The sequence below is a fragment of the Plutella xylostella genome, chromosome 22 (assembly GCF_932276165.1).
Source record: "Plutella xylostella chromosome 22, ilPluXylo3.1, whole genome shotgun sequence".
In the NCBI taxonomy this organism is placed as follows: domain Eukaryota; kingdom Metazoa; phylum Arthropoda; class Insecta; order Lepidoptera; family Plutellidae; genus Plutella; species Plutella xylostella.
The window spans coordinates 3,881,486-3,905,840 of NC_064002.1; the positions used below are offsets into that span (position 1 = coordinate 3,881,486).

A 24,355-nucleotide genomic window follows, 5' to 3' on the forward strand; every position below is an offset into this window, starting at 1 on the left:
CCACTATTTACGGTACACACTGTATACTGTATAGTCTTGGAAGATAATAAAAAAATATACAGGGTGTTGCAAAAAGGGTATTCTAAGCCGAAACATACCTGTGCAGCATGTTATATCTAAGCCCAAATTCTGATTTAAATTTTGTTTTTTTTAGCATACCCTTTTTGCAACACCCTGTATATAATTACCTCTTGTATCTCGAGCGTGTACTGCGAGTGCGTGGCGGCGTGCGTGTTGCGCACGTACTGCTCCAGCATCTGGAACTCGGCGCCGCCGCGCGCCACGGGCTCGATCCGCGTCTTCAGCTTCAGGTAGTGCGCTTCTATTGGACTCATGTCCGAGTCGTCCGAATCTGTGGGAGGATGGTATTGTTGTTATTACGTATATTAGACTACAGTTTTCAGTGGGGAAACAGTTCGTTACTAAGGCGCGTAAGGGTGCCAATTGCGTAGATTGAGCGCAAAATTAGCAAACTGTGAACACCCAGCATACTAAACCGATATGGTGGAGTGGTTTGATTGATTAGCTGTTTTCGAAGACCAATTTCTGAGATGATTATAGCCACGCCAGGTTATGTCAAGCAAAAAAAAACGGGTGTCATTTAAACGATCGCCAATTAAATCCGTTTTGAATTTGCTAAATAATAGGTTTGAAGGCAAAATAGTAGATTTGCCAGCAAATTTTTGCCCCCAAACAATTTTAAATCAATTCAACAATTAATCACTTAAAATTGCCGGGATTTATGATCAAGTGGCAAGTTAACATTTATGTATATATTTTAATAGGTATGTCCACATAACTCGATGTTATGTTTAATATTTAAATGAAACAAAAAATTAAGTTTAAATCATCAATATTCTTAATTAAAAACAACATAAACAACCTTCTTCTAATTATAACTTAAACCTTAATCTTAGAACTCGTCTACCCCAACGGTTATCGGTTCTTCGGCAGATATGACCAGCCCACTGCCTCTTCAGCTTGCATATTTTGACAGCTAAGTATGTCGGTAACCTTGGTCCTCTGACGGATAATCTCATTTCTGATACGATCCATCAGAGAAACTCCAAGCATAGCTCTCTCCATAGCACCGTCTCCGCTAATTTGTAAACTCATGTATTAAATTGCTAACGAATTATAATGTTTTAATAACTGGACCAATCATAATGTAACTACTGCAATGCTGATAAAATATGAATTAAAAAGAAATCGCAACATGCGACCTAGAGTCAATATATTTGCTGGCAAATCTACTATTCCGCGGGCGCAGTTATTATTTGAGGAGCAAAAATAATATTCTGCATACAAAGTTTTTATTTATGTAATGAACTCAAATTTTTTGGCAATCCATCTATTATTTTAGATTTTTGTATTGATATTATTTGCTGATTCATACCAGAGGACACTTTTTATTTATTTGAGGACAAAAATATATTGTTGCGGTTGATCTATTAATTTGCTGATACAAGTTGATGACAAAAATAAACTTTGCTGGCAAGAAATTAGCGATGCGCGATTATAAATGATACTACATTAATTATTCGATTATTACAATCATTCGATTATTCGATTATCATTTTAAAGTATTACTAATCATTTACCACTACTTTTGTATCGCTACTTATTCGTCGCTACTTTTGCATTTACTACTTATTCGTCGCTACTTTTGCATTTACTACTTATTCATCGCTACTTTTGCATTTACAACTTATTCATCGCTACTTTTGCATTTACAACTTATTCGTCGCTACTTTTGCATTTACAACTTATTCGTCGCTACTTTTGCATTTACAACTTATTCGTCGCTACTTTTTCATCGCTACTTTTGCATTTACAACTGATTCGTCGCTACTTTTTCATTTACTACTTATTTATCGCTACTACAAATTTGCGCGGGACGCTAATTCAATTTTTTTTTACTCAGGTGTTGTATAGAGATGGGGTTTGTGGTTTAAAAAAAACATTGTTCTTTACAAGAAAACCAATAACACTGCCACTGGTAGGTATATATTGGAATCTACTTTTTAAACATATACAGGGTGGAACTTTATCAGTGAACTTCCCTCAGGCAGGTGACTCTAACTGAAATACCAAGCAACTTTCATTATGGGATCAACTCTGGCCAAAAAAACAGCTATTCCATAGCAAAGTTATAAATACCTACTCAACCAAAATGTATGGAACAATGAAAGTTGCTTAGTATGTCGGGTAGAGTCACCTGCCTTCGGGAATTTAACTGATAAAGTTCCACCCTGTAGGTATATTCATAAATCCTTAAATTAGTAAATCTAAAAAAATTGCAGGGAACCATTAACCTTAATTTATACTTAAACATTATGCATTGCTTTATTGCTTAATTGACACACACATAACTATAAATTCCTGACTATTAAGACCCTCTTTTTACATTTAACATCATTGATTAAGTATACTGCACCAAATGATGGTAGGTAGGTAAGTTGTTTTTAGGAATAGATGAATGAACTACTTAACTAATATAGTTAAGTACTTACCGGTAAAAATATAAACCCTGCATTTTATTTTGACATATTATGTAAATAGTCCGATAAAAAAACTAAACCAATTGAAACTAGTTACCTATAAATTTAATTTTACTATATTATACATAAGTATATTTAAATCTGTTCTTGTGTACAAATAAAGAATATTCTATCCATCTATATTTATAAACAAAAAAACTAGGCAAGTAATTAATATATAATATAACACTGCTAAAACGTCCCTTAGGTACTTACTTACACAGGTATTACTTGGTTTATAATGGTTTAAAAACCTAGTTATTATTCGATATTCCCACCCCTAGTAGTGTCCGTCTTAGCGGCGCCCTGGTAGATGGCGCCATAGCTGACCGTCGCCGGCGCGTCTGTGTTCAACTCGCCGCGCCCGCGCCCCTTTCATTCGTCTCACTCATCATTACATTGTTGCAAATAATCGATAATCGAAAAGTAGTGGTACTCATCCACCGCTACTTTTGCATTTACGAATACAAGAAGCGGTCAAGTGCGAATCGATAATCGAAGTAGTGGTGCTTATTCGATTATCGTAATAAGTATATCGCTACTTTGATATTCGATTATGGATAGTAGCGGTAGTGGTGTATTCGATTATTGATATAAGTGATAATCGCGCATCGCTAAAATGAATGATCTGTTACCTACTCTGTGGGGTGTGCCAAAAATTTCTGCCCATAGTTTGTTTTCTCTATGTTTCTGCCAGTATCATGTAATGATATTATTGATATTCCGATTACATGGAAGTAATAATCATGGAAATAATAATTTTCCCTCAGTATCAGTGATAGCGTGTGAAAGTGAGCGGATAGCCGCTATCCGAGTAGTGTTACAGGATCGGTCGTTGATCATATTCACAGTGTATATGCCTACTGATAAGGCGGATAACCTTTCTATGTTTACGGAGTGTTTAAGTGAAATTAATGCGATAATAACGGAGCATAGTGAGGACTCAGTGTTTATCCTGGGAGACTTTAATGCGCATCCAGGTGAGCCTTTCCATAAGGAACTTTTAGACTTTTGTGCTGAACAGTCGTGGTGCTGTGTGGACATGGAGCTACTCCCATCGGACACGTATACTTTTGTGAGTGAAGCTCATGGGTGCAAGCGATGGTTGGACCATATGTTAGTGACCAATGCTGCGCGACAGACTGTACTAGGTATCTCTGTACTGTATGACACGTACTGGTCTGACCATTTACCTGTTCAACTCGACTGTAATTTCAATCTAATTCAGCCTAAATTGAGTACTACTAGTAATATTTATAACAAGGTAAAGTGGGGCGTTAGAGACGCTGTTCAAATTATAAAATATAATGATTATTGTAATTCTGAATTGAAAAATATTGTTTTCCCTATTGAATTTACTGAATGTGCTGACAAGTTTTGCTCTGTCATAAATCATAAACCAGTATTAGATAGAATGTATGAGAGTTTAGTTGATATTCTAAGAGAGGCTGCTCGCATCAGTTATTGTGAATGTAAACCAAGACGGGGCAAATATGTCACCGGCTGGAACTGGAGGGTTACTCTATACTGACGTAAAACAAACAAAAGAGAGCTGTCGTGCAATCGGCACGTTTAACACAACGAGATACAGTCGTGGGTCGCGCAGCAGCGCTCCGAAACTTCGTTTTTCGTCATATAGAGTGACCCCCCAGGCACGTCGGGGACGCTCATAGAAAGGCTCGGCTTTGTTACAAAATGTGGCGTCTGCACGGCAAACCCAGCTCCGGTTTAATTTTTGAAGAAATGTTTGAATCAAGAAAATATTTCAAAGCTAAACTAAAATGGTGCCAGGCTAATGAACAACAAATAAGAATGGACATTATTGCTAAACATCATATGGATAAAAACTTTTCTAAATTCTGGAAATCTACAAGCAAAATAAATCCTAAACCGAGTCTCCCTGTGAGCGTCGCTGGTGTGCATGAACCCACTAACATAGCTGAGGCATTTCGAACTCACTTTAGAGTGGAATCTCCTCTCGGACAGGCGTCGGTGCCGTTGCTCGCTGCTGAGGCTCATACTGGTGATCTGAATGTCAGATTTACTGCTGAGGAGGTTGGACTGGTGATTAAAAATATGGTAAGAGGAAAATCCCCCGGTCACGATGACCTGAGCATCGAGCATCTGCAGCACGCTGGCATCCATCTTCCCAGAGTACTTGCAATGTTCCTTAATTTGTGTATGACTCACTCTTACCTACCTGATAAGTTGATGTATACATTGGTAATACCGATCATAAAAAACAAGACTGGTGATGTTTCTGACATATTAAACTATAGACCAATTTCACTTGCCACTATTATTGCGAAGGTACTGGACAGTTTGCTTGACAAACACCTGGGCAAGCATCTCAAACTCCATGATGGTCAGTTCGGGTTCAGACCTGGACTATCAACGGAGAGTGCTATTTTCAGCCTCAAGCAAACTGTTCAGTACTACACCGCTAGAAGTACACCCGTTTTCGCATGCTACCTAGACCTATCTAAGGCATTTGATCTGGTTAGCTACGATGTGTTGTGGGATAAACTGGATTGTGTTGCAGACCTACCACTTGAAGTTGCCTCAGTATTTAAGTACTGGTATGGTCACCAAAAGAATAGTGTTAGATGGGCAGGGTCGCTCTCTGGCGAGTATAGGATGGGTTGTGGGGTGAGACAGGGGGGGTTAACCTCCCCAAAATTGTTCAACCTTTACATGAACCAGCTGATCGAGGAGCTCAGCAGTACTAAGGTCGGGTGTCACATAGACGGTCTTTGCATTAACAATATATCGTATGCTGATGACATGGTACTGCTGAGCCCGTCGCTCGATGCTCTGCGAAGGTTAGTAGGTATGTGTGAGACCTACGCGGAGGCCCATGGGCTTAGGTACAATGTGAAGAAAAGTGAGCTTATGGTGTTCAAGTCAGGCACGAAAACATACACAAATGTGCCTGTTGAGCTTTATGGCACTGCACTTAAAAAAGTCACAAAATTTAAGTACCTGGGCCACTGGGTCTCTGAGGACATGAAGGATCACCATGATATCGAGAGGGAGCGCAGGGCGCTGGCTGTTCGCTGTAACATGTTGGCTCGCAGGTTCGCTCGTTGTAGTGCAGAAGCGAAACGAACGTTATTTAGAGCTTACTGCCAGTCGTTCTACACATGCAGCCTGTGGGTCAACTACACGCAGGGAGTATACAGCGCTCTGCGCGTACAGTACAACAATGCGTTCAGGGTGTTGATGCGGCTGCCACGGCACTGCAGTGCTTCAGGTATGTTCGCGGATGCAATGGTCGATGGCTTCCATGCCATTATTAGGAAACGCTGTGCCTCGTTGCTAGGTCGCATCCGTGGCAGTGGCAACTCCATCCTGCGCACATTGGCCGACCGGTGGGACTCGCCGCTGCTGGGGCGCTGGGTCCGTCTGCACGCCAGTAAGGCTAGCACCTATAAGTAGTCGCGAGTGGCGCACCAGCGGTGGAGAGTTAATCCACTAATTTTTATTATTATTATTATTATATATTTTTTACTTACCTACAATTTATGCTGTGTTTGTCTCTGTATATAATTTACTGTGTTTGTTTAAATTTGTTTTTATTTTTATGTTGTGTGATTATGAGCCATGCTCGAAATAAATGAATTTGAATTGAATTGAATTGAATAAGTACAAGAAACAAAAACGCGCTAACCACATTAGAGAAGTATTTTGTTCCTTGCCACAGGCAGACGCTCTGTTTAATATATTCCTTTCGGCAGCCGCAATGATGCAATCTATAAAAAAAACGTGCCTGTTGAAACATAAGGTGGTGCATGCGAGTGGGTGGAGTGGGTTTCCCGTTCTTCCCACGGGAAACCTTTTGAAGGCTATGCGTGAGCTTGTTGCGTTAGAGAAATAGGTAAATATTTATGTTCCTTGATTCGAATGTTTGGGTACCTAGAAGGTACCTAGCCTATTTTGTATCTGTGTACCACCTGACGTGACCCAGAACTGACATCTCATGACATCATGCTGCTGCACACAAAAACGTCATCGACCGATTTGAATTGTTTACACAGCGCCAAGTTTTAAATCATTTTAAAATAGTTATTTAATTACAACCATTACTAGAGTGAGCTGAGAGAACATAATTTAAGCATAATGCGTTTTACTATTTTAATATTTCTTATGTTATGTTGGAAATACATTAAATGTGATCAAAATGGACCAGACCCATGGGACTACAAAATAACTGAAACAGTTGTGGATAAAAACATTGACCACGTTCCTCCTGATTTAAGAATACCATCCAAGAGAAGGGAACTTCGAGTTGCAAGCACAGTTAATAATAGTGACTGGTTTTACAAAAGATTACTAGCTATACTTCTAAAGGGTGGAAAGTTCAAGGTTATCTTTTGTTTTATAATTTTAAGATTGTAAATTTATCTGAAACTATTAAATATTATGTTTTTGAGACACTAGTTGACAGGAGCTAATAAAACAGCATTATTATTATTATTTCAGAAAAACGATGGTGGTTATGTAGATGTGATAATTCAAATGCAGTTTCCTGAAGCACACTGGACCATACTGAATGAGTATCTGACCAATAACAATGCATTCTCCGAAGATATGTTCCGGAAGTCCATCGGTTATGTACAGGAAGCCATCATCAAACCTTCAGTTACTGAAACACTTGTACAGGCATGGACAGATTATGTGCACTTTTATTTAGTAGAGTATAAGGTGAGTTTATACTTGATTTTCTTTGGTTGTTACAAAATTAGTTTTTGTCTCTTAAAAGTATACAAATGAATGCTGAAGCAGACACTTATGTGACACAACTAATTAACTGACTATGAAAAAAGGAGGAGACACTCAATGCATGTTCTTTTTTAGCATTCTTCTATGTAACTTCAAATTTCAACTTATAAAATATTCTCAGTCCAAAAGGGAAGGTAATGGGGATCATGATGTTGCATGGATCCTTTGCAACTCATGCATTATGATTATTGTGAATTATTATTATTGTTTGTTTCAGATGCACATAACATTATTTTTTGGAGCTCTGGGAATCCTGTGGATGACTTGTATAGTGTGGACCCGTATTTCACATAAACATATTTTCATCTTAATCATGGTGGGCCTTTACCTGTATGAAGTATTTGTCTCGTATAAGGTAATTATGAGAATGCAATTGAAAAATATAATGTAATAATTTTTTTCCTCAAAATTACCTCATTCATATGGTGTAACCATTAATATAAAAATTATAAATTCCATTCCATTATATTATGGAATTTATATATTTTTTTGGACTGGCAGCTCTACTCTCATCTATGGAAAAGCAATTTAATGGCTATTTTAATATATTTTTTGTATTTACTTTTTTTACATTATATTTCAGGAAGCTGAGCAGCAAGAGTATGATAGATTCCTCTCATCAGTGAATACTTGCAAATGGTATTTCTGGTCGTCGAGCTGCCACGTCCCGGCGCCCGACCCACTGGTGTTCATCAAACACATGCACCCCCTGAAGATAGCAATGAGGATCTTCACCCTGTTTGTGTCGGAACCTATGCTGGCCATCAGTGCCACCATCACCACCATGCTACATGGCATTACAGGTACTTACTTTTTGAATGAATTGTAGTGAGTATTAGAAGAGCCAATGATGCAGCTGATAGATAATATGATAAACAGTTTCTGACCAAAGAAGGGAAGAAGGCCATTAAATATTTTGCCAATTTATATATTATATATCTAGAATGCCTAATTTATGTTATTTTATTCAATTTCAGATGGCCTGTGGTTTCCCTTGGACAAGATTGTCTACGGTCTACTTGTAGTAATTATGAATGGACTGCTTGTTATATTTTTATTATTGGTTCTATTTAATTTTATACTAAACATTCCGTTCAATCTAAGCTTTGCCGGCTTGTTAAATATAGGTTTCCCACAAAGGGTGAGAAATGTATACAATTTATTGCCTAAAAGTCCTCCTTCATCTGAACAGGGTGACAGAATCAGTGGGGCTAATTTAGATAAGCTGTTAAATGTTTGTGCACAAGCTATCAATAATAATCACACTGGTTCTACCATAAAACAGCAAGCCATTGCTTCTTATAGAGCTAAAGTTAATAAGATAGAAGGAGGTATGAAAAAATCTGCTAGTACAGGGCGTTTGTGTGATTTAGCTCAGGAGCATCAGTCGTTAGTACCGATATATAGGAATAATGTGAAGAAGACCAAAAGCAGGAAAGAAATGGGAGCAGGCGATTCTTGAGTAACCGAATCGAGGATCGTGAGAAATGTACAAAGAGCCAATGTAGTTCAATCTTATTGTTTTAATCAAACTAATATCAGCTAGGTACTATACACATTAATAATAACAAGCGATTTAAAATTTACTTACAACTTTGCATTTGGATGCTGCCGCTGTGAAGATTAAGTACATAGTGTGTAACATAACGAGTTCACTTACTAATTTATTATTTAGCAACCTGTCTTAAGTGGCAGTGGGCTGGTCACATCTGTCGAAGAACCGATGACCGATGGGGTAAACGTGTTCTCGAGTGGAGGCCGCGACTAGGCAAACGTAGTGTGGGACGCCCTCCGGCTAGATGGGGTGACGACTTGCGAAAGGTGGCTGGTTATGATTGGATGCGGAGAGCTAAAGATCGCATCCAGTGGCGTGCTTTGGGAGAGGCCTACGTCCAGCAGTGGACTGCTATAGGCTGATGATGATGATGATGAACCTGTCTTCTTGGTGAGATGCGATTTCTAGTGCCTTATTGTCTTCAGCTTTATTGTAATAATACAAAATACATGCATCCGGGCCTGCCTCCTAACAACTGTATATGTACTAATAACACCGATGCCGATGAGGCCTTTGTGGGGTATTACAGCTATATATTTTGTACCTACCTATATTCTAATAGGTATGTACATAATATACTTACAATACTTATCTACATTTACGTATCTACAGAAAAAACCTCTGGTTTATTATTGTACATATTTTAGCAGCATCTGCTAAAATTATTTTTTGTACTTGATTTTGTCAACACTTGTGATCATTCATTATACATATACACCAGTTTTAAGAGTATGAGAAAAAAGTATGTGCTTTTCCATCGAAGTAGAAAAAAACTTCGATGTACAACTTACCTTTATATATGTATACCTACCTATCATATTTTTTTATTATTATAAATTCTTTATTGCACATAAAAACATTGTACAAAGGCGAACTTAATGCTAGTAGCATTCTCTACCAGTTAACCTTTGGTGATGTCGAGAAAGTGGTTGGTAGTGCGATAGGCTGAGAGGAGAGAAGTTATTTACTTTAATCGAGACACAGAGATATACTTACTTATACATAATAGCTATACAAATTATATACATACATATATAAATATATTCCTACATTATATTATAATATACCTAATACATAATAATAATACAAAATATAATATAATATCATCATCATCAAATAAAATATATTAAAATATATTTTATATAGTTTACTTTAGAAGATGTTGCTTAGAATGTGGGATAGATGAGTTTGTTCACTGATAAAAATCAGTTGAATCAATATTGAATGATTTGATACAGTATTACTGTGATATTTTTTAGGTAATTTTAAGTTTTTAATGTAAGTCTTTAGTTGTTATTTTTTAATTTTGAATTGTACAAACAATAGTACCTACCTATCGGTTGTTATAAAATCATGCATTTTAAATAATTTGATTTGTTTCGAGTGTTTGTTTTAAACCATGGATTAATCAGTGTATCTCATTAATATTTTGATTTCCATTAATTAATCTAAAGGGAATGGACAACATTTCATTTTGTTTACCCTATATTTTTATTAGCTATTCGGAAAGGTTATAAAAAATTAGAGGACCCGTATTTTTTTATTTTGTATATACATGAATTTTTGCATGTTATTTTTAACTTTAAAGTTAATTATTTTAAAACCGGAAGTGACATCACATATTAGGCTCAATTTTTATTTTTGTCTATTGCCTTAGTCTCGAAAAAAAACATAAATACCACTGACAAGTGACATTTAAACTTTGTTTACATGCCAACCAACAAATGGGTCATTTTCAAATGACATTGATATTTCTGATGATACTTATCATGTAAAAAAATAAGCAGAAGCATTTTTTCAACTATGTAGGCGGTGGCATGCTCTGGGACATATTAAATAGAGGTCATCTCTTAACCCTTAATCAAGCAATGGTAGAATAAGTGCCACCTCAACATGGCAACATTTTTTTCCAAAAAAATATATGCTACTTGAACGCACCCGGTAGTTTTTTTTTTATTTGACACTTATGGAAATATTTTATTGTTAGGTTGGTAATTCTTTGAAAACAAAAGTGACATTTAGCTGTTTTGGCGGAAACAAAAAAATTGGCGCCATATTTGTAAGTTTTCAACACAGTTTCGCTGCAATATTTCGGATATATCGATATTGTGACTTGAAAAATTTCGGTAAGTACATTATGATGCTTTATTTACAATCTTTATAATGTGTTTATTGATAGAAAACTTGTGAATGACTATTTCCAATAATCTATCGAATATAAAAATTGTTACAAAGTTGGTGGCTAATATACGACCATTGTCCGATTGTTGCCAAACCTGGTCGAAATATCACTACTATTTTATCTGTTTCTTGCCCCAATTTATTGATATTATTTTATGTAATTTTACAGATTGAGAAGAGATGGCGTCAAGCAAACCCTTGTCTGATACAGCGCTGCAAAGGATATTGGAAAATTGGTCAGACATTGACTCGGACGACGAAATCGACAGTAATATATTTGTACCTTCTCCACAAAACTCATTTTTTGAACCAACTGATGACATAGTGGAACGTGGATTAGAACGTATTTTTATGAATTCTGAGGAGGTTGAAAGTCCTCCTACTCCCCCAGTGCCAGGTGAAATAGAAATACATACAACAAACAGGTTAAATTTGACCATATCTAAACCAGTCAGGAGCTATGAAGATTGGAAGATGAAAAAAAATACACATAAAATTCCTAAATTTACAACCAAGTTTGGATCAAAAATTGCATATTCACATAAAAGTCAACCAATTGAATTTTTCGACAATATGTTTCCAGAGCAGCTCATAAATACTATCGTGACTGAGACCAATCGTTACGCCACTCAAGAAAAGCACATTTTCGATCCAACTAATCCAGCTGAAATCAGAGCATTTCTCGGCGTAATGATTATGATGGGCTTACATCCACTGCCGGATTATGAGCTGTACTGGTCAACAGACCGATTTTATAATAACCCCGATATTTCAGCGGCATTCAGTTTGAAAAGATTCAAGAAAATACTTGAAAATTTGCACCTGAACAACAACAGTACTGAAGCTCCCCGTGATTCCGTGAATTTTGATAGGTTGCACAAGCTAAGGCCACTAATAGATATACTGAATAGAATATTTATAGAACAGGCGGAAGAATCAACAGTTTATTCAGTGGACGAGTGCATGGTGAAGTTCAAAGGGCGGTCTACAATGAAGCAGTACATGCCCATGAAGCCAATAAAACGTGGATATAAGGTATGGGCTCGGTGTGATGCAAAGACTGGCTATTTATACGCCTTCGAAATTTATACAGGAAAACAGGAAACTCTGGATGAAGCTGGTCTTGGTTTTACGGTAGTGACGAATTTATGCCAGAATGTGCCGCGAAACTCTTTAGTCACCTTCGATAATTTTTTTACGAGTTGCAAGTTGGTTGATGTTCTGTATGAAAATGGAATTTTTTCGATTGGGACTGTCAGGAAGACTAGAAAAGGATTACCAGAGTTCATGAAAGAGAAACCTACAAACAAGAGAGAAAAACTTGCGAAAAATGAGTTCGCGGCCTTGACTAGTGAGCCTATAGTAGCTGTTAAGTGGCTAGATACAAAGGAAGTTACTGTTCTTTCGTCTGCGCATAAGTCATCGGAAGTAACCACTGTAAAGCGAACACAAAAGGACGGCACGAAAAAGGAAGTATTTTGCCCAAAGGCGATAGCAGACTACACATTATATATGGGGGGCGTTGATCATTTTGATCACTTTCGTTCGTCCTATCCCACAGGAAGAAAGTCTCGGAAATTCTGGATGCGATTATTCTTCTTCATGCTGGATGCTGCAATCATAAACTCTTACATAATATACCTAACAAAACACCCACAACGGGTTTCAAGTCATCGCGATTTCAGATTGCGACTAGCGAGAGCACTGATTGGAGATTTTACATGTAAAAAACAGAGGCAAATTATTTTTAAAAATAAGAGAGGCGGCAATTTTGGAGTGCCTGATGAAATTCGACTACAAAGTGTTGGAATCCATTTTCCGGAGGCGCAGGATACTTACAAGCGGTGCAAGTTTTGCTCAACCAAAAAAGAAACAAAAAGGTCGAATATAAAATGTTCGTGCTGTGGTGTATCTCTATGTACAAAAGGATGCTTCAAAAAATTTCACATGGCACTTAACCCAGAATCCTTATAGATACCATATATGTATTACTTACTGTCTAAATAAAGTCTTCTTTTTATTTTAATTATTTGATGCATTTGTTTTATTTTATTTTTTGTTTTCCTTAAATGGACAATGGTAACATAGTAGCCACTTTCTATAGTCGTAACCAGGCAATGGCAATATAATGACCACCCGTTTTTTTTTTCCTGAAATGCGGTTATAATAAAAAAAACATATGTACAATCCTTATTAGTCGTCTTTTTAATCAGTAGAAATCGAAAACTCATTATTTCCTAACCTATTAGCTCGTACCCGATTAAGGGTTAATAAGTACTAACCATTTTATATGATAAATTAAAAAAATAGTCAGAAAGTGTCAGAACAGAATTTATGAAAATGACCCAAATAAACAACAACGACTCGATAAAACGTCAACGTCAATCAAAAATGAAAGTGACAGTTACTTTGTTTTTAAATCTATAGGCTTTGATCATCAAAATGCATCGCACCTGATGCATGACGTCATCAGCACTTTTTTACTATTTTATGATTTTCTCGAAAATGATACATCCAAAAAATACAAAAACATTTTTTTTGTGGCCTTGAGAGCTAAATCTCGAAATGGTTTTCGATTTATAGCAGCTTGAGTTTTTTGAAATGTTGTCCATTATCCTAAATCCTAACGCACATAATTTGTATTACTCACATGAAATAATATAGATTTAATATGGTTTTCTAATAAAACACGTCATAAGTATAATTTAGGTTTTATTTTCGTGATGCTTAGTGAGAAGTGTCAAAAGATCAATTAAAATAGTTATAAATAACAATGGAGATATTCAGTTCAAAGCAGCATTTATCAGTAAAATACATAAAATATTCCCTGTTTGAAGCAAATTCTACATTAATTGTAGTTAAAATCCTAACATTACCCTCGTATTGGTCAACAAACGCTTGTAATCTTCCTCGTATAATTAAAATAACATCAAAATATTAAATTATATTAATTATTATACATACAAATAGATATCGTTCATTCAGACATGGCTATAACATTATGAGATTTATGAAATGGCATGAGTCGATTGTACTGAAATAGTGCCTATGTGATGTTGTTTAAATGTGGACTTAGTCACCCCATTTAATTCAAGTAGGTAGGTGTATTTAAAGAACCTAAAATATATCATATAAATATGACATAAAGTTACCCAAGAAAATGATGCAAATATTCGAATCAAAATTTGCAGTTATAAAAAAACTATCAAAAAATTCAAACTTAAATATCTAACAATGACATACCTACTTCGATGTAAGATAAACTATTTCCTACTATTTGAACTCATTCATTTGAAATACCTACGTTATGTATGAATTGGTAAGAGGTAATCTTTGAAATCAGATTAACATCTAGAATTAGCATCAATTTTTTTTACTTAACATACCGAATTGGGTGAACCATTTCATTAAGCTCTTAATTACATACTAGATCATGGGAATTATTGCAATATTAAATTAATTATAATGAAAGTAAGTCGTGCACATGCGGTGGTAGGTGGTATTGACATTTATGACGTAGTTCTAAGTAGAAATACCGAAAAAGCTTTTTGAACCTCCATTCCATCTTTATGAACTGTTATGAAACTACCTACATACAACCATTTAACTAAAATAATATTGTACCTACTTATTAGCTTACAGTCAATGCATTTTCGGGATAGGGTGAGCTATAAGTATCCATTGTCGGAAAATAAATATTAATGCGTTTTCTGAATCTGATTTAGTAAAACACATTTTGGGAACCTGATATAAAAGAGAGTCTTATTTTATTCGGTTTATTTTGAATACGTACTTAGGGGCCGTCCATTAATCACGTGAGGCTCAAAGGGGGGGGGGAGGGGGTACGGAAAACCTCACGAAACATCACGAGGGGGGAGGGGGGGGTCTGGTTAGACATCACGTGTATTAATTTTTGACAAAAAGCGCTAGGTATTGCTGACCCGCGAATTTTGAACGGCGCATAATTTTGAACAATTTGTAGTATGACCTTGATTGACTCGCCCGCCGTAATATTCGTTATATTTTTTCTAGTCAAAAATAGCCTTTACATTATACTTCCAAAAAATACACGTGATCCAAGAGGGGGGAGGGGGGGGGGGTGTTCCCAAACCTCACCAAATATCACCAGAGGGGAGGGGGGGGTCAAAAAATGGGAAAAACGACCTCACGTGATTAATGGACGGCCCCTTATTCCGGTTCTCTACTCTTATAATATCGATCTGTGAAATTGTAGATGCTTCAAACAGTCTCTAAAATCCATACCGTATAAATGAAATTATTATGATAAAGATACTTCAAATCTAATATCTATGTCGACTGATCGAATCGAAAACCCCCGAACTCAGTCCCATGACCGTTCTAGAAAAATCGCTAGGGATGGATCATTCGATTTTTGACGATTCAAGCCAGACAATTGCTATCGTGATGCCTCGACTTCATGAATGTTTTACGTACCTACTACTTATAGTGTTCGTGGTTGTGTTATTCGATCAATAGGCATTCGATTTAAAGTAGGAAACCCGTTATAGTTACATACAGGTGACAATGGCAATGCAATAGAAGATAGATGATCGCAACAGACATCAAATTAAATAAGTATACTATAGTTAATTCCACAAAGTTCAACATTAAACAACATTGGTCCAGATATAACAATTCAATGTTAACAATTTTATTAATAATATTCGGTGCTGATAACAGGAAAAAAGTTAAACAATTGTCAATTTCATATTATTAAAATAAAATTACATAAATATTGTTAAATTGTTATTACACTTCTCTTTCATGCATTCTCTACCTCATTTCATTATTATACACGAAGCAAGCTAATCTACATGGCGCATCATAACTCATAACTTATTATGTTATGTAGGGATATCCGTTCGAAACTACATAAGATTCCATACCGGTTAGCAGTTTACTTGAAAATAGTGATTCATCTACAATAAAACTTTAGTTTTTTTACTAAATTGGATATGTATGAATGTGATCAATATCAAATAAAGTGCATTTACGTACTAACGAAAGCTACTTTACAAGGTTATAATTAATGAACCATAATTATTATTCAGATTACAAATCGCTACAGACGAGATTAAATTTATATTTAATATGTTATTGATAATGCCATGGTGAGATAGGTATTACTTACTTAGTATTAATATACAAATTGTTAGGTCATTGATTTTTTTCCAGCCGAGACTACATTTTCTACTTTTCTACCTACCGTGGACGCACTACGTTTTTATTTATTATTATTTTGCCATTTCATGATGTCTACGATTTGGCACTGATCATATTTCTCACTATGACATTATCATAGTAATAACAAATAAGACTTTAAAAAACAAGTTGTGTCATCGTGGGTCTTCTACTATAAGAAACCGTTAGTTCAGTCAGAAAAGTCATCGCAACTTTATTCAAAAAGGCATTTTAAACAATATAATAATACAAACTATTTAATAGTAACGGCGTAAAACTGTTTAACCATCAGTCCTATAGACTTCTTTTCGTTGTATTTTCACGTCTAACAATAAGGATCACGTTTCAAGATTTAACTTGTATGTCTTTAACGCCAACGCAGTCGTTAATAACTAGTGTAAATAACTTATAATCTCAGTAATTATACAAACTTTTAAGCCTCCCAAATCTGCTAACATTGCAAACGCTCCACAAACTCAACCAAGATTCATTTTTATGAATCAGCGCTTTCCACGACACTATCCACCATATTTATCGAATTATTCATTATATTTATAATGATCAATAAGCTGATTTGTAGTTATGGCTTAAAATATTGACTAGAGCCTTTACAAATAGAGTCAGTTTAACACAGCACATAGAAACTTAAAAAAATAGGAAAATATTATGCTTGCACTGATGTGAAAACAATGCATTGAGCCTCAAAAATCAGGTAAGTAATTATGACTAGAATCGAATTAGGGTTTACCTAAAGGTAAGTGGGACCCAAAATTGTCTTAAAAAGGTAGGTACATAATAGCAAATGGAACCACAAAAGATAATATAGACAGAAGTTCATGCTATTATCATCTGTGGTTACAAAACATGTACAGCAATGTATTATTAGGTAAGTACAATTAATATAATTGGAATGTATAAACCTAGTTTCTGAAAGGCTTTTTGTTTTTACTACGCAGGAGCTGTTAAATATGGAGAAGAACCGCAATGTGTCTCTGCAAGTGGACGGAAAGGGGAAGAAGAAGAAAGATAAAGTAGTGAAAGAAGGTGGCGAAGCCTCAACCGGAGGCCGCGAGAAGTACTTCTCCCCCTCCAATATTCGGGCGCCATTGAGAATTTGCATGACAGTGACAGCCAGCACGCCAGGCCGCCATTGCTTATTGTTGTTGAGAAGTGCTTGCGTCGATTAATTTCCGCCTCTTTAAATCCACAATTTGTGCAATATCGTGTAAATTTTCGGAAATGTTTCGAAAGTGTTGTGTGCCGTTTGCAATAATAAACGACAGGACGTTAAATTGCATAAATTACCCGCTGCAGAGGACAGCAAAAACCGGTGGTTAAAGTGCATAGGTTACGAAAATATTGGTGAAATAATCACCACGAACATGTTTGTGTGCCATAAACATTTTGAACAGAGGTTTGTTAACCCGATGACTAATCGTTTGAAGGGTGATGCCTATCCATCCTTGTTTACTGACTTGGAGATTTCCTCAGGACATCCGTCACCGGTCCTTACAGAAACAGGTAGGTGTTGCTGAATTCATGATGAATTATTGATGATGCGTACCTATTTCAAAATCAATCGTCCTTCAACATGCATTTTCGTTTAATGTCATAATTAACAAGTAATTTTTATTTAACTTTGATTTGTATTAATGTTTTCTAATTTTCAGATGCCAAGAAGACAACAGATCATAGTTATTCCAAGAAGCGCCACATTGACCATTCATATGCACAACCACCAAATAAAATGGCATGCCTTGAAGTTAAGGGTATGTAGTAGTATTTTAGTAAAATAAAAAACTATTTAAATAATCATTTTGTTTTAATTATATCTCCCGTAATGTATTTATTTTTGAATGGGCCGTATTTTCAATCGCCGGACAGCACATTTATTCCTAGGAACAAATTAATGTCTGGCGATTGGAAATATTGGCCATAAGGAAAATGCCCGATTTCAAACCGTAGGGTGCTCGGTTATATATTAAGGCTGAAAATTTTGATTCCTCAGCCAAAAAAAAAAAAAACCGAGCACCTTAAAAAAAAAAATGTCATGTTCAATTCTTGCAATGATGCCAATGACCAAAGAAAAAAAAGAGGACCTGCCCTATCCACGAAAATTACAATACAACATTGCGACCGGTCGCCATGTTGATTGACATCCAAACACAAGGTACTTCAGCTGTCAAACAATTTGTTTGTTTACATTTTTCAAGAAGCAAGCCGCCATTTTAATTGACACCAAAGCGCGTTTTTTTCGTGGATAGGGCATGTCCTCTTTTTTTTTTTTGGTCATTGAATGATGCAAAGACAAAGTATGCGACATGGCGGTCTGAACGTTAGTTCTTCTAAGTAGTCTGTGATTATAGCTGAGTAGCACATAATAATGGTGAAAAATAAGCTATCCTAATTTATAAAGAAGAAAATCTTAGGAATGTTTCTTGCGTTGTTTGAAGTTGAGTGACTTTATGTAGTTGTAGTTTTAGAACTCAGTTAGGATGTTACAGAAAACAAGAACAAAATCAATAACTGTAATAATAAAATGACAAGATATTATAATGTAAAAACTTACCAGATTTCAACAAGCTGTACGCAATCTCAATTTCTAAGAGGTTGTCCAGCATTTCGGTTTTCTTCTTTATGAGCTCTACATTGTCCAGCATTGGAGCGTTTTGAACACCGAAATTATGCGGAATAAGAGTGTAGAAACTGAAAACCACATACAAAATTAAATAAGTTTAGTCACCTACTAATTTACTTGCCTACATGCGAAGTTCGAGTTTTTACACCTTTCGAGCAGTAATAACTAAACCACAGAAAAATTAACTGCTAAACACAAATTTGTACGGCTCGGGAGAGTAGTTCAATAACAATACAATACTACAGTATTTTTTACCGCTTGAAATGTGAGATATACTTTACTACGCCCTCTGGATTCGTTCTTAATGAGATTGTTTTCTTACCTATTAGTTGCGTCGATGAGTTTGTTCTTACTGGCCATTCCTTTCTCGATATGTTTGAGCAGGTCACACAGCACTTTGTAGCCGGACTTTATTTGTTTCTTTGACAACTTTCCGAGTGGCATTTTCTCTGTGTCCAGCTGAAAATAAACAAACAGACCAGTTTTAATTACATTAAAAAAACATTAAATCATCATCAAAAGATACCATCATCATCAGCCAAAACTAATGCTGCTGGACAAATGCTTCTCTAAGTCTGACCTCCCTCCCTAAGCTTGAAAAGCAAGCTCACAGATGTATGCCTACATACCTCAATCTATTCTTAGGGTGGGAGGGGGGTGGGTGAAGCTCCTTTACGTGGCTCTCTCGAGTGGAACCTTTACTTATACACGTAAATCAGCTCAGCCAGCCTAGCTCCCGTGTATATTCTCGTTGTAAAAGCTGGGTTGGCGCTCTGTACATACCTCAAACTCCAGCAAAGTTTTCTTCATGACGTTGATGTCGAAGATGGTCAACACCAGGTTCTGCACGGGCATGGGCAGCTTGCACTTGTCGTCAGGCTTCAGAACCTTCGCGCTGGCCTCGTCGTCACCGTAGTCCACGTCCACGGGGCAGTAGCAACCAGGCACCTGACATAAGGATATTAAATATAAATGGGATTATTAGGATTGGAGAGCAATTAGTTACATTTTAAATTTTATAGTGTGCTGTTCCAACAGAAACCTTATTAAAATTATATTTATGTTTATAAGGCCGCGTCCTGGACGCAAGCGGGCGGAGCAGGCGGTTTGCGCGGTTTACAAGCAAATTCTCTGCCGCCCACACCAACTAAGATTAGAGCAAGTCAGCATGAGCCCGCTCGTGACATTGTTGTTTGTCACACGATGTTTTCAAGGACGTTAATTCAAAAATTACGGTAAACTTTCCGCTTGAGCTTTATTTAACGGCATTCATCCTCTTATTTTTTTTACTTTTAATATTAAAATCGCCTCTAGTCGTACTGTTAGCTACATCAGAATTAAACAATTATAAAATCAATCAGCTCACCTTTTCAAAATGATCTCGCCTCTCCCAAGGATTCCCAGTCTTCTCCATATAAAGGTCCTTGAACTTGCGTAAAGCTTCGTCCACATTCTTGCATTTCTCCACCTTGCTGCTGCCGATGGTCGTGCCGATGCGGCCCCACGCGCGGAACAACCAGTATCTACACACAGATTATACACACTGAAAAAAATAATTTTTAGCAAAGTACCAATTTAGCTTGGTAAAAAATTATTCAGCTGCATTCAATCAAGACATATTTAAATTATGCAATTAAGCTTAGCTAATATTGTACAAGCAAGTATTGCTAAATATTCTTGGCTATTATTAACAAAGTACTCGTCTATTTCTAAATTACCAACTCGACTAAAAATTACCAAAACCATATTCGGTTGAAACTAAACAAGTTACATATTTATTACATAGTAAGTAAGTTATTTAATTTTAGTCATAATCATAGTTGGCTATAGTTTACACCGAGCTTGGTTAAAAATAGACAAGCTTACATTATTGTTTCATAATAAGTAAGTTATTTAATTTTGGATATAATCATAGTTGGCTAAAATTTTCAGTTACGAGTTTGGTTAAAAATAGACAAGCTTACATTATTATTTAATGATAAGAAGTAATTTATTTAATTTTAGACATCAACGTAGTTAAAATTAAATAACTCACTATGATGCATGTAACCGTGCCACCTATATATTGGTAAATAAGCACAGCTCATTAATTAACAATTGAGTGGGCGAATACTATTTATATCCGAGTAACTTGATAAAAAATAAACAAGGAATCGGCTACATAGCCTGAGATTTCGGCCATTTCTCCCAAATCATAGTCGCGTGACGGACGTGTCTGTTGAAGCTCCTCCCGAGGCGCAGGTCTTCACCTCTATCTCCAAGCTTTCGTTTACCAGACGGACTAATAAGAAAGATGAAGAAGACAAACTGTTAAGGCTTCACAATTACGCTTAGGCCTTGGACAGCTGTAGAACAAAGGTGTGAAGAGACCACAGAGACAAGGATAATTGCTTCAAAAGAGTTATCCACAGCTCAATACTTCAATGAATATGCTGCTCTTAAAAACCGAAAGGATATGTCCTGGTGAGTTCAGTTTATTTTTATTTTTTGTCTGCTTTAGTTTAAGTACTTTTGAATACGTCTATCTATTCTACCCCTACCCTACCCGACTCGTATAAAAATTCTAATACCTATGTTTTCTCATTCTTACCTATGTTTTTTACGGAATTTTGTTAAGCAGTATCTATAGTTTGAATGATTATCATAGGCAGTATCTATAGTTTAAATGATACCTATGTGATAACCAATATACAAGGGGTATAAACTAAATAATAGCTAATAATCTATATTTCAGGTTCAGAGGAGACATCAAACATAGCATGTTTGCTGTTCATACCACCGTCCACCACCCTTAAGGCTGAAGAACGCAGCAAAAAAGATTTGGCGTCCTTCAAAAGCAGAGACCACGGCCAGTATTATTCTTCATGTCAGAAGTTACTCCGATATCTGTACTATGGTAACAAGTAAGCTAACAAAATTTCTATAATATGGGCTCACTGTCACCTTTTATAATTATTGTCGGTGAATCCATTGATGCATGGATGTTTAAATTGTATTCTTAAGTTACTTCTCATCAAGCAAAATATTGTCTAATATTACTTTAATGTGTAAATTACATTAGTTACGATATATTCCTGATATGACCTACGCATCTAAGATATCGATGATCATAGATATTGACAATTTTTTAACTAAAAATCATTTCCAATTACTGAAATACTTAAAATGGCCTTGGGTTAAGACACATTTTATTTTGTCTAGTAAGTGTTTTGGGTGTGATTTTTTGACGGTTTGTAATGAAGCTCAACCAGAACATTTTATAATAGAAAACGAACAATATGTAAAGAATTTATTGCACTTTAATTTTTTTTGGTGTAAAAACTGTTTAGAGTGTAGCATTTATGATCATTTTCCCGATGATGAATGTGAATTATGTTTGATTTAGATCTATTTAAAAGTTTATATGACGGTATTATTGGGTTGTATAAAAGTTAGGTCATTAGTGTCATTACATACCTATTATCTTAGCTTATTCTATATTTATTATCTTATGTTCTGGCTAATCAACTAAAAGTATAAATTTATGTAAAGTAACTTGCTAACATTACAATAACTGTCATTTGTTTTTTTATGTAAACAATGTATTAACAAACACAGTTTCTTGATATTGTGTACTAGTTTTAAGATTAATTCTTATAACAGAGTAGTTTGTTACCTGAAATGACTGTATGGCAACGGTCAGCAACAGGCGGACCGCGGTCCGTTTGCGGACCGCGAAAGGTTGAACCTCGGACCGCCAAATATTGTAATGTAGGCATTTCAAGTATACATATTTATTTATACTTGACATGCCTACATTACAATATTCAAAGTATTTACTTTGAATATGATTGTAATATTTTGAACCAATAATTAATCTGACGACCGAATGGCGTAGTGGTTAGTGACCCTGATTACTGAGCTGATGGTCCCGGGTTCGATTCCCGGCTGGGGCAGATATTTGTTTAAACACAGATATTTGTTCTCGGGTCTTGGATGTGCCCGTAAAATGGCAATAGGCTCGCCCCCTATTACATTGGGATTAACATAACGCTCTGGCGAAAAGTGGGTGCAGCAATGCACCTCTGCCTACCCCGCAAGGGAGTACATTAGTACAAGGCGTGAGTGTGTGTTTTTTTTTTGTTTTATTAATCTGTTTTACAACATCGATATCGATCAAAAACATCGCGCCGCCGCCGTCGCGCCGCCCGCGCCGTCAAGTCGCCGCGCGCGCTCTGTTCATAGGTACTTATAGCTTCTCCGATGACCATAATGATTATAATGAAGAGAACTCTGAAGAAGACATTGCAATGTCTACATATTTTTTTTCTTAGCAACGAATTTGCCACAAGGTTCCAAGACTTTGCAGAGATGGGAAGCTATCTCTGTTTCTTAAGTCACCCTTTGAAGTTGATGCAGCCGCCGAATGGACAGATGTGGCTGCCAAGCACAAGTCCTTGCTGCCAAGTTATTTAATCTGCCAAAGGCGTCACTTCAAATGGAAATAATCGATCTGCAAGATGTGTCTTTGCAAATATATAAAAAGGTGATACTTAACTGAAGAATTTTGGGTCAAACATGTCCCAGAAAATATCAAAATTGCAAAAAACTTGCCATCAAGTTGGTGACAATTTTTGGTTCGATATAGGTAATATATGCGAAACATCTTTTTAAAATTTAGATTTTTTTTTTTAAAACAAACATTGTTTTTGTTTAACACACACTCACTTAGAAGACACTCTTCACGAGAATTAGCTGTTCTTCACGAGAACCAAACTATAAAAACCTGGCTCAAGACCGACGATACAATTTTTCTCACTAATTTTAGTAATAAATAGCTGTACTTACTCAATTATTATCAGTTTTTTTTTCTGGACCTTTAAAAAATTTTCGACCAATATCCGGACTCTACCTAAAACTACTTGCCGACCCCTGCTGTATGGTGTACTGAATAAAGCTAATTTCGTATGTACATAATTTTCTTTCATTTTTTTTCTTAGGCGGGTTTACTGGGAAACCATAGCTAAAATACTTTGTTGCAAGTACCATTTTAAACGACCACATATCTAACTACATATTTTCAGTATGAGCTGACCTTGTATAATGGCTTTACGTAAAGTCATAGTTCAGCTTATACTGAAAATATATAGCATAATAGATATGTGTCGTTTAAAATGGTACTTGCAACAAAGTATTTTAGCTATGGTTACCCAGTAAACCCGCCTAAGAATACAAAGTAACTTGGCTAAATATACCAATCTTAATTGACTAGAAAGAACATAGTGTATTAGATTGGAAGTACCCAGTAACTTGGCTACGTATACCAATATGAATTGAGTAGAAATAACCAAGTAGATTAGCTGTCCCTACCCAATAAATTGATTATCATTATCAAGCTTCTTGTCTAGTTTTACGAAGCGACATATTTGAGCCTACTAAATTACTTTGCTAAACACAACAAAGCCCGTTGGTTGTGGC

At 36.0% G+C, this 24,355-nt stretch overlaps 2 protein-coding genes and 1 long non-coding RNA gene across 4 annotated transcripts in view; 2 read left to right on the forward strand and 1 right to left on the reverse strand.

The window, feature by feature from the left end:
- Positions 1-24,355, reverse strand: part of LOC125488489 (poly [ADP-ribose] polymerase-like) — a 54,852-nt gene that overhangs the window by 4,112 nt on the left and 26,385 nt on the right. For both annotated transcript variants that reach the window (XM_048629283.1, XM_048629282.1), the window contains exons 12-16: positions 20,265-20,421; positions 19,682-19,846; positions 19,221-19,357; positions 18,830-18,966; positions 189-352 (exon numbers count right to left, since the gene is read on the reverse strand). In XM_048629283.1, coding sequence (XP_048485240.1) covers positions 189-352; positions 18,830-18,966; positions 19,221-19,357; positions 19,682-19,846; positions 20,265-20,421 — 760 coding nt within the window. The remainder of the gene's footprint in view (positions 1-188; positions 353-18,829; positions 18,967-19,220; positions 19,358-19,681; positions 19,847-20,264; positions 20,422-24,355) is intronic.
- On the forward strand, positions 6,542-9,102 carry LOC125490340. The gene is made up of 5 exons (XM_048629297.1): positions 6,542-6,905; positions 7,023-7,244; positions 7,540-7,677; positions 7,906-8,125; positions 8,300-9,102. The coding sequence occupies exons 1-5, from the start codon at positions 6,660-6,662 to the stop codon at positions 8,782-8,784; spliced, it is 1,311 nt and encodes a 436-aa protein (XP_048485254.1). The 5' UTR covers positions 6,542-6,659; the 3' UTR covers positions 8,785-9,102.
- Positions 17,343-22,564, forward strand: LOC105391350. The gene is made up of 3 exons (XR_007267608.1): positions 17,343-17,781; positions 17,931-21,361; positions 21,633-22,564. It is a non-coding gene; the product is annotated as an uncharacterized LOC105391350 (long non-coding RNA).

What these genes read in the sequence shown, in the direction of transcription:
- LOC125490340 (XM_048629297.1), top strand. Translation starts at nt 6,660, where the DNA reads ATGCGTTTTACTATTTTAATATTTCTTATGTTATGTTGGAAATACATT. An exon ending in TTTATTTAGTAGAGTATAAG is followed by an intron (nt 7,245 to 7,539) that starts GTGAGTTTATAC and finishes TGTTTGTTTCAG; the next exon opens with ATGCACATAACATTATTTTT. An exon ending in AAGTATTTGTCTCGTATAAG is followed by an intron (nt 7,678 to 7,905) that starts GTAATTATGAGA and finishes ATTATATTTCAG; the next exon opens with GAAGCTGAGCAGCAAGAGTA.